Here is a 9,967-nt window from a genome sequence, read left to right on the forward strand (position 1 = left end):
CGGCCGTACCGCCCAATGGGCCGCGCCTCTAGCGAGCGACGGCCAATGGGGTGGCGCGGGGGGCGCTCTCCGCCGCGCCCCCAGTATAAAGGCAGCGGGCGGTGAGGCGGGGGCTGCTCCTCGCGCTCACAAGATGGCGGAGGCGGCGAACTGCATCATGGAGGTGAGCGGGGACCGGGCCCAGGGGATGCTGTAACGGGGCCGAGGGGCGTTTTAATGGGGCCGGGGGGGAGCCCTGGAGGAGTCCTGAGGGGCCTATAGTGGCGGCGGCGGTTGGTTAATGGGGCCGGGGTGGGGGCTGTGAGGGGCCTGTAGTGGGGATGGCGAGGCCTACAATAGGGCCGGGGGGCTCTGAGGGGGCCGCGGTGGGGTTGGGGGGCCTCGAGGGGGCTCCAGAATTAGGCCGCGGGCGGGACTCGTGGAGCCAAGGGGGTCCGTAATGCGCCCGGGGGGGCACATAATGGGGTGAGGGCTCTGTCGTGGGGGCCTAGGGGTCGGTTAATCGGGGGCAGCGGGGGGAGGCGGGCTCCAGGGGGGCCGTAATACTCCGGGGGTCTGGGGATGAGGGGCTCGGGGGGGGGCGTAATGGTGCTGGGGGTCTATAATGGGTTCGGGGGGAGGGTAATGAGGCTGGGGGGGGGGAGGGCAAGGAGGGGTCCTGACGCGGGGGTGGCCTCACGCGCATGTGGGGGGAGGGGCCACGTGGCGGTGGGGCCACGTGGGGGGCCCGGACACCCCCCCTCCCCACGACACCCCCTCCTCGAGGCCCCTCCCCCGCCACGCGGCTCCCGCCACAGTGGGAACAAAGCGGGGGGGGGGGGCGGGGGGGGCAATAGGGCAGGGTCTGTCGTGACAGCGGGGACCCTGTTGTGAGGGGCTGAGTTTTGGGGGGGGAGCGTGATTGGAGGGGGTCCTGTCGTAATTGGCGGGGGGCAGTGTATTGAGCGGGGCGTGTCGTGATTGGGAGGTCCTATTGTGACAGAGGCGTGACCCAGACCCGTCGTGGGGTAATGGTGGGGTGGACACAGGAGCTGCTGCCCCCCAAACCTGCCTGTTCCTCTCCCCTGCTGAATGAGCTGCCCCCCACTTTGAGGTCTGGAGCCCCCCTGTAATGGGGTTCTTTCCCCCTCAAATCACCACTTCCCCCCTACAGGCCCCCCAAATAGGTTCCTGTCCCTCCCAAATCCTCAGTGCCCCCCAGACAGGGGTCCTCAGTGCCCCCGCAAAATGGGGTCATGAGTCCTCCAAACCCCCTCTGGCCCCCTAAATCAAGGTCCTGAGCCCCCAAACCATCAATGCCCTCCAGATTGAGGTCTTGAACCCCAAATCCTCACTGCCCCCTAAAAAGGGTTCCTGAGCCCCCCAAACCATCAGTGCCCACCCCAAACCATCACTGCTCCCTAAAATGGGCTCCTGAGCCCCCAAAATCTTCACTGCCACCTGGAATCAGAATCCTTAGACCCCTCCAAGCCTTCAGTGTCCCCTCTAATTTATTCACCACCACCCCAAAGCCCCTACCAGCCCCCCAACGGGCTCTCCTCCCCCCACCATGGGGGCCCCCCCGGCCTGTTTCGGGGGTCCCCCGGCCTCCCCCGGGGTTGACGTTTCTCCCTTCCTCTCTCCTAGACGTTTGTAGCCACCCTGGCTAACGGGATGAGCCTCCAGACGCCGCTAGAAGATGTAAATATCCTTTAAACCCCCCCAAAAACCACTCCTCCAGGACTCCCCAAAACTTCCAGGGCCCCCCCAAACCCCTGTACACCCATGCACCCCTCCCTTGCAGCCCTGTGTATGTGCGAGCAATAGGACTTGGGGGGGGGATCCCAGGGCTACTGGGGGTGTGTGTCTGATAGGGGTCCCCTCCCTTTTTCCCCTCACCCCCCCCACACCCCTGTGCCCCTCTCCCCCAGGTTTCGTGCCCCCCCGGGGAGAGCAGCACCAAGCCCTCGGCCGAGGAGATGACCTCCAAGGATTACTACTTTGACTCCTACGCCCACTTTGGCATCCATGAGGTACTGGGCACCCTCGCAGAGCACCACAACCGCCCCTGCTCCTGGGCTGAGGGGGGCTGTGGCACACCCGGGAAGGGGGGTTGGGAGGTGCCCTTCCACCCCCTCTGTGCTCACCAGAGGGGCAGGAGTGGTTTTGTGGGGGGTGCTGTGGGGTCATTAGTGAGTTTGGGGGGGCTGTGGGGTTGTTAGTCCCCCCAAATTTTCTTGGGGGCCCCTCTCCCCATTTCTTTGGCCTGTCCAGTGATGCTGAAGCAGAAGGTGGTTTGAGCGGGGGACTCGGGACTCTGGGACCTGCTGCTAATCCTGGCTGTCACCCAAGGGATGCTCTAGGGAGATACCATTGGGTGAGGGGTGTCAAGATTTAGGGCCCCAACAAATCTGTACCACTCCCTCATGAGGAGATGCTGAAGGACATGGGAGGCTTGTGTGGGGTGCTAAGGGGGACTGGGGGAGTTTGGGGTTGCAGCCCCCCCCCCCCCAGTGCCCCCCTGGGATATTCTGAAGGATGAGGTGGGTTTAGGGGGTGCGGGAGGGGGTTTGTGACAGCTCAGGGGGGTCTCAAGGCAGCTCAGGAGGGGTTTGGGGGGGTCAGGGGTGGTTTTGAGGTGCAGCCTGCTACCCCCCAGGAGTTGCTGAAGGATGAGGTTGCCTGGGGAGGGACTTTGGGAGTATTAGGAGAGCCCAGGGAGACTCAGGGCAGCTCAGGGGGACTGGGAGGACTTTGGGAAGGTTCAGGGGGGAAGTTGGGGTGCAGGTTCCCCTAATCCTCCCCCCATTGCCTCCCCCCCTCCCACCCAGGAGATGCTGAAGGATGAAGTGCGGACGCTGACCTACCGCAACTCCATGTTCCACAACCGGCACCTCTTCAAGGACAAAGTGGTGCTGGATGTCGGCAGCGGCACTGGCATTCTCTGTATGTTTGCTGCCAAAGCTGGTGCCCGCCGCGTCATCGGGGTGAGCCAGGGGGTCCCTAGGGGGGTTGGGGGTCTCCATGTGGTTTGGGGGCCTCTGGCTCATCTTTGTGCACCCACCCATAGATTGAGTGCTCCAGTATTTCCGATTATGCCGTCAAGATAGTCAAGGCCAATAAGCTGGACCATGGTGAGAGAACTCCTAAGTGCCCCCCCGGACCCCTAACTGCTCCCCAGATAACCTTGGGACCCCAAACTACTGGCCCTGACCCCTAAATGCCCCCCAGATACCCCTGGGACTTCTAACTGCCCCCTCAGATCCCCTACCTGGCCCCCCAATTTCTTTCTAGTCCCTCTAACTGCCCTGCTTGGTTCCTAACTGCACTTCAAATAACTGCAGGACCCTTAAGTACCTCCCCTGACCCCCTGAAGTGCCACCCAGTTATACCTTGAGCCCCCTAACTGCCCTCCTGAGACCCTCTGGGTCACATAAGTGCCCCCAAACTGTCCGGTTTCCCTAACTGTTGCTCTGGTTACTCCAGCTGCCCCCCATCAGCCCCCCCAAGCTGTTCGCTCCCTGACTACTTTTCTTACCTGCCCCACAGTGGTCTCTATTATCAAAGGGAAGGTGGAGGAGGTGGAACTGCCAGTGGAGAAGGTCGACATCATCATCAGCGAGTGGATGGGCTACTGCCTCTTCTACGAGTCCATGCTCAACACAGTCATCTACGCTCGTGACAAGTGGCTGGTCAGTCTGGGGAGGCCTTGGGATGCCCCCTCCAACCCCCCTCCATGGCCCCCATCCCTCTGCAGCTCCCACAAATCCACCTCATTCCATACAGTCCAGCATCTGCAGAGTCTGGGGGGAGGCCTGGAGCCACCCAGGAACCTCCTCGATCCCCCAAACGGCCCTGCCTCCCCCCCCAAATCTCCATGTCTATCACCCTCATCCACGTGCACAATGAGTGGCTGCTGAGACCAGGGAGCCCCCTGGAACCCTCCCCAGACCCCACAGACTGCCCTCAGCCCTTCCCAGCCAGATTTTGGGGACACCCAGTCCCTCCCCTGGCTGCGCTGACCCCCACCATGTGTCCCCCAGACCCCTGACGGCCTCATCTTCCCTGACCGGGCAACGCTCTATGTGACAGCCATAGAAGACCGGCAGTACAAGGACTACAAGATCCACTGTGAGTAAAGGAACAAGGGGGGTTTGGGGGGGGGTCCAGGGGGAACCTTGTGTGCCCCCCACCCCCCGCCATGGCCATTTTAACCCCCTGCAGGGTGGGAGAACGTCTACGGCTTTGACATGTCCTGCATCAAGGACGTGGCCATCAAGGAGCCCCTTGTCGATGTGGTGGACCCTAAGCAGCTTGTTACCAATGCCTGCCTCATTAAGGTGGGTTTGGGGGGGTCACAGGGACCTCCCCAACCCCTTTGGGAGGGTCACAGGCTGGCTTAGCGCTTTGTTATCCCCAGAGTGGGGTGTGGGGGGCTCCCTGTGGTTCCCCTGGCTGTGGGAGGCAGGTTTGGGGGTTCTGGTGCCCCTCCAGAAAGCCAAGCAGGGAGATTTGGGTGTGCCTCCCGCCCCCCACCCCCCAGGAGGAGGCTGTGTGGGACCCGCGCCTGCCACGTGCCCCCTGCCCTGCAGGAGGTGGACATCTACACGGTGAAGGTGGAGGAGCTGACCTTCACGGCACCCTTCTGTCTCCAAGTCAAGCGCAACGACTATGTGCACGCGCTAGTGGCGTACTTCAACATCGAGTTCACACGCTGCCACAAGCGCACGGGCTTCTCCACCAGTGAGTGGGGGGGGCGGGGCCTGCCGCGGGGGGGCGGGGCCAGCAGCAGGTTTCTGTCGCTAACCCTGCTGCTGCAAGCAAACCAGCTTCACCAGTGGAGCAGGGTGGGGCATCCCCTTGGGGCGGGGCCAGCCGCAGAAGGGGCGGGACCACCAGAAGGGCCCTATCGGGTTCATCTGCTGTGGGCAGGTGTGGAACCAAGGACCTCGGGGGTGTGTCTTAGCCGAAAGGGCGGGGCCAAACGCTCAGTGTCATGGAGGGGTGTTCCCCTTGGAGCAGGGGGTGTGGCCTGTGGGGAGGTGGGGCAGGATCAGGGGCGTGGCCAGCAAAGGGGGTAGTGCCTCAGGGTGGGTGTGGCTAGTGCTGGTGTTAAGTAGGCAGTCCGGTGCTGCCCTGTGGGTTTGGGGGGTCTGCTCACCCCAGGGGCCTCCACGTGTGTCCCTGTGGGGTGTCCCCTGACCCCCAGAGGTGTCCCCCCACGGCATCCCTGCGGTGTCCCCAGGCCCTGAGTCCCCCTACACACACTGGAAGCAGACTGTGTTCTACATGGAGGACTACCTCACCGTCAAGACTGGGGAGGAGATCTTTGGCACCATCACCATGAAGCCCAACGCCAAGAACAACGTGAGCGGGGGGACCTCGGGGATATGGACAGGGCTTTTGGGCATGGGGGAGGGCCTTGGGGACAATGGAGGAACTTTGGAGAGGATCTTGGCAATACTAGGAGGGCCTTGGGGACATTGGGGAGGGCCTTGGGGACAACAGAGGAGCATTGGAGAGGACCTTGGGGCAACCAGTGACCTTGGGGACAAGGGCAGGGCCTTGGGGACACTGGGGGGAGGCTGGAAGCTCTGGTGGTCTTCACCGTCTCCATGAACCCAGTGCTAAATACAATGTGGGACATTGCAGGGGCGCCTTGGGGACAGAGGGTGTCCCTTTGGGTTTGGGGGGCCCTCTGAGAGGTGGAGGGACCCCCCTCATGTTTTGGGGGACGCCTGACCCCTCTGTTCCTCTGCAGCGTGACCTTGACTTCACCATCGACCTGGACTTCAAGGGGCAGCTCTGCGAGCTCTCCTGCTCCACTGACTACCGCATGCGCTAGGGTGGGGGCCTGGCACCCCCGAAATGGGGAGGGGGCACCCCCACAATGGGACACCCCTCCTCCCATCAAACCAAGGGACCTCCCTCAGCCTGGGGGTGTGTGGTGGCATCCCCATGTCCCTGTGGAGGGCTTCAACACACACACACACACACACACACACACACACACACACACACACACAAATCCAGGGGGAGTTCCCCCAAATCGCCCCCCTGACACTATAGGTGGGGTCCTGTAGCCCTGCCCCCCCCCCTTGTCACTGGGGAGTCCCCAAATACCTTTCCTGTTGCCACAGGGGGCTGCCCCAAATTCTTGCCCCTGCTGGGGGAGCAATGTGTGTCCCCCATGAACCCCCATGGCCCTGGGGTGGTCTCCTGTGTCACCTCCCCAGTAAAGGGGGGTCCTGGGGAGGGGGGCTCATGTTAGGGGAAGCCCCCACTTGTCTTTGGGGGTGTCCAAGTGTTGTCCCTCCCTGACTTGGGAGGGGTCCTGTGATTTTGGGGGTGGGGGGCTCTCCCTCTTGGTGGGGGGGCACGGTCCCCAGTGTCCCCTCATGGATCTTCTCAGCTGCCCCCCCCCCCCCATGTTTGGGGGGGGTGGGAGGGTCCCTGTTGCCATCCCATCCCATCCTGTTCCCTGCCCCCAGCCTCCCCCAGCCCTGGGTTCCTTTGGGGGGAGCCAGTTTTGTGGGGCTGTGGCAGGGGGGCCCCTTGTGTCCCATCTTCCCCTCCCCCCCCTTTCGTAAGTTATGTTTTTATATGGGGCTGTTGCTGAGGAATAAATGCAGCTGAACGGGGCTGGTGTCACACAGGGGGGCCTACTTCCAGGTGGGGGTCCCCAGTCTCATCAGGGAGGGTTCCCTGTTCTGGGGGGTGTGTCTTGCTTTCACCTGGGGGTCCCGGGGTGGGGTGGGGGGCATGGGGTCAAATGTCCCCTGCTGTTGGTGGTAGGTTCCCACATGTCCCTGAGGGGGATGGGGGAGTGTCATTGCTGTCACCCAGGGGTTCCTAATGTCACTTGGGTGACCCCAGGGTATAGTCACCTAAGGTGGTCCTGGAGGGTGGGGGGAGTGGGTGTCCCCACTGTCCCTTGGGGGTTCCATAATGTCACCTGTGGGTCTTGTGTCCTGGGGTGGGGGTGTGTCCCAGCTGTCCCTGGAGTGGCTCAGTATCCTGGGGCTACCCCCCATCACCTGAGAGTGATCCAGGTGGTCCCACGTGTCCCCGGGTGTCCCCACAGTGCCCCTGTTGTCACCTGGGGGGATCCCCATCACAGCTGGGGCAGCTTGTGGGGGTGGGGGAGTTACTCCCCCGCATCTTTATTCCCTGCACAGATGGTGCCCCTGACCCCCAAGTGTCCTTTTGTGTTGTCCCCCGCCACTGGGGGGTCCCAGCATCCCGGGGGAGTCACAGCTCGTCGTGGGGGCGCTCCAGGTCCTGCCCGTAGTTGGTGGCCTGGCTACCCACGAACATCTGCCAGTTGCCCAGGATCTCAGCCTTGGTCAGCTGGCCATCCTGGGGGAGGGGCGGGTCATGGCCCACCCATCCCCACAGCATCCAGCTGTTGGCACCCAGGCCCTCCGCTCCCCCAACCCTGGGAGGGATTCAGGTGTCCCGGGTGTTCCCCTAACCCGCTCTGGGGGTACCCAGCCTCTCCCCCCTCCGCCAGGGACCTATGGGTGCTTCCCCTACCCCACCCTAGGGGTACCCAGCCTCCCCCCCTCCCCCAGGGACCCATAGGTGCAGGCCCCCATTTCCTCTACCCGGGGGGTGTGTGTGTCACCTTGTCAACGTCCGAGTGGTGCAGGAGGTGGGCAGCCTCCACCCCTGCCCAGTCAGGGCTGGGGGGCCGCAGCCAGTGCCCCACCTCGGAAGGGTCCAGGCGCCCATCCCCGTCCCGGTCCCGTGCCTGCACAAACTGCACTCGCTCCTCCTGCACCCACTGGGGTTCCGGGGTGCCTGGGGTGCCTGTGTACAGCTCCGCTGCAGGGGGGACCCCAGTCAGGGTGGGCCCGGGCAGCCAGGGACCCAGAGGTGCGGGACACGTGGGACCCCAGGGCCCGGGCATCCAGGGACCCAGAGGCTGAGGACCTGAGGGGTCTGCGCCATCCACCACCCCCCAGAGGGACCCAAGGTTGCAGACAGCCAGGAGGTCAGGGCTAAGGCTAATTAAGAACCCAGGTGTCCTGGCCTGGGGTTAATTAGTGACCCGGGGGGTCTGGGCCACCCACCCCTCCTCCCCAGAGAAGGACCCCAGAGGGATCCAGGCTCACCGATGTACTCGTCCACCTGGACGAAGCCATCTCCATCCTTGTCCATGTCCTCCATAGTCTCCTGGAAAACAAGGGGGGGGGGGGGGGGCCCTCTATGACTCCCTGCATTCCTGCCTTAAAAAGGGGGCCCAGGCATCCAGCTCACCGCCCCCCCTCTGTGCAGGGGTCCCTGACCGTCACCACGAGGGGCCTCATGTGCTCGAAGTCCTCGGGATGGAGGAACGCAGCAAATTCCGTGCGGTTGGCGCCACCGTCCCCATCCTTATCAGCTGCCCGGAACCGCCGCTCGTCTCGCGCCAGCAGCTGACGATATGTCTCGGGGTGCTGTGTCCCCTCAAAGTCATCCTCTGTGGGGAGAGGGGGGGTCTTCAGCGAGGGAGCCAGGCATCCAGGAGACCCCCAGAACCTCCCCCAAGTGGACCCACACTTTTAGGAGACCCCATAACCCCCCCCCCCCCCGCCCAGGGGATCAGGCAGCCAGGAAACAGCATCCCCCAACCCCCACCCAAGGGACACATGGGCACTCTCTGAGGGGACCCAGGCATCTGGGAGGACCCCCCCCCCCATGCCCCCACCCAGGTGACTCAGGCATCCAGTCCCAGCCCCCCTCCCCCCGGGTGGTACTTCGTCCCCCCGCCTCACCGGGGTGTCCATAGGCCTCTCGCCGATATTCGTCCCATGTCACGATGCCGTCACTGTCACGGTCATAGCGCTGCCAGCCCCGGCGCAGACTCTCCTCCCGTGCCCGCCGCTGCGTCCGCTCGATCCAGCCCCGCAGCTCCTCTGTTGTCACCGCGCCATCCCCGTCCCCATCGATCAGACCCACAATCAGCCTGGGGGGGGGAAGGGAGGGTTCAGGAGCCCCCAAACACCACCCAATGTGATATAGCCCAAAATGGGCACAGAGTGCCCCAAAACTGACCTTAAATGGCAAAAATGGGCCCAAGACTGGCCTTAATTGCCCCCCATGTTGGCCCCTATGGGTGGGCTGTGTCAGGGGAGGTTTGGGTCTGGGGGCACCTGGGTTCCTCAGGGTCCCCTGGGTGTCTGGGTACTCGGGTGAGGGCACTGGGCGGGCCCTGGGTGCTCCCAGACTTCTGGGTCCGGGAATAATGGGGGTCCTGGGTCCCCCCCTGCCGCCCACAGGCCACCTGGCTCCTCCAACCCCCTAAATGTCTGGATCGGGGGACAGTGGGGGTCCCCCCCAGCCCCCCTACCCCAGGCGGCGCTGGCTCTCAGATGGCGAGAGCTGGTCGAAGGTTCGAGCCTCCTCTGGCCCCAGAAAAGCCTCGTGGTCGTAGGCGAAGCCATCAGCGTGGTCGTGGTGGGCTCCCCCCAGGTCCCGGGGCAGCCCCCGCTCGGGGGGGTGGGAGCCCCCCACCAGCCACAGCGCTGCCAGGCACAGCCACCCCCCCCGCAGCATCCTGGGGGCACGGGAGGGTCAGCGGCCCGCGATGTCCCCAAACCGACCAGAAATGGCCCCAAACCGACCCACAGCAGCTGGGCCCAGCCCCCCACCACACAGCTGCCTCTCGGAGCCCTCCAAACCCCTCAGAACCCCTCCACCACCCCTCCAGCTCTCTAGGACTCGAACCAGCCCCCTACCCAGACCCTCAGCACCTCCCCCTCGCAAATGCCTCTGAGATCCCAGCACCCCCCCAAACGCCTCCAAGCCCCCACCTGGACCCGCCCCCCCCTCGCAGACCCCCCGCACGCCGCCAAGCCCCTCGGAGACCTCCCCGGAACCCCTCAGGACTCCCCCAACCCCAACTCCTCCATGACCCTCCTGGACCCCCCCACCTCGCCCCGGCCCGTCTGGGGGGTCCTGCTGCTCCCGCGCACCGAGCCTTGCCCCCTCGCCGCCCTACCGA

General features: G+C 64.3%; 2 protein-coding genes across 4 annotated transcripts; one reads left to right on the forward strand and one right to left on the reverse strand.

Moving 5' to 3' along the window:
- Nucleotides 1-60: 60 nt before the first annotated feature.
- Nucleotides 61-6,620, forward strand: PRMT1 (protein arginine methyltransferase 1). Of its 3 annotated transcripts, none has more exons than XM_037388533.1 (11): nucleotides 82-163; nucleotides 1,627-1,680; nucleotides 1,911-2,012; nucleotides 2,811-2,966; nucleotides 3,050-3,113; nucleotides 3,529-3,671; nucleotides 4,023-4,110; nucleotides 4,204-4,319; nucleotides 4,572-4,722; nucleotides 5,225-5,346; nucleotides 5,741-6,620. In XM_037388533.1, exons 1-11 carry the CDS (start codon nucleotides 134-136, stop codon nucleotides 5,822-5,824), a joined length of 1,110 nt encoding a protein of 369 aa, XP_037244430.1. In that variant the 5' UTR covers nucleotides 82-133; the 3' UTR covers nucleotides 5,825-6,620. The 3 variants fall into 3 exon arrangements, with proteins under 3 accessions (XP_037244431.1, XP_037244430.1, XP_037244432.1); XM_037388535.1 differs by lacking the exon at nucleotides 82-163 and adding an exon at nucleotides 1,018-1,093; XM_037388534.1 differs by lacking the exon at nucleotides 1,627-1,680 and having other exon boundaries at nucleotides 61-163.
- A 493-nt stretch (nucleotides 6,621-7,113) lies between these two features.
- LOC119148415 (reticulocalbin-3-like) lies at nucleotides 7,114-9,967 on the reverse strand. Its single transcript, XM_037388548.1, has 7 exons — nucleotides 9,897-9,967; nucleotides 9,314-9,520; nucleotides 8,739-8,929; nucleotides 8,271-8,443; nucleotides 8,097-8,157; nucleotides 7,607-7,806; nucleotides 7,114-7,338 (listed from the first exon to the last, which is right to left on the reverse strand). The coding sequence occupies exons 2-7, from the start codon at nucleotides 9,517-9,519 to the stop codon at nucleotides 7,231-7,233; spliced, it is 939 nt and encodes a 312-aa protein (XP_037244445.1). The 5' UTR covers nucleotide 9,520; nucleotides 9,897-9,967; the 3' UTR covers nucleotides 7,114-7,230.

Source organism: Falco rusticolus, chromosome 5 (assembly GCF_015220075.1).
Source record: "Falco rusticolus isolate bFalRus1 chromosome 5, bFalRus1.pri, whole genome shotgun sequence".
Lineage (NCBI taxonomy): Eukaryota > Metazoa > Chordata > Aves > Falconiformes > Falconidae > Falco > Falco rusticolus.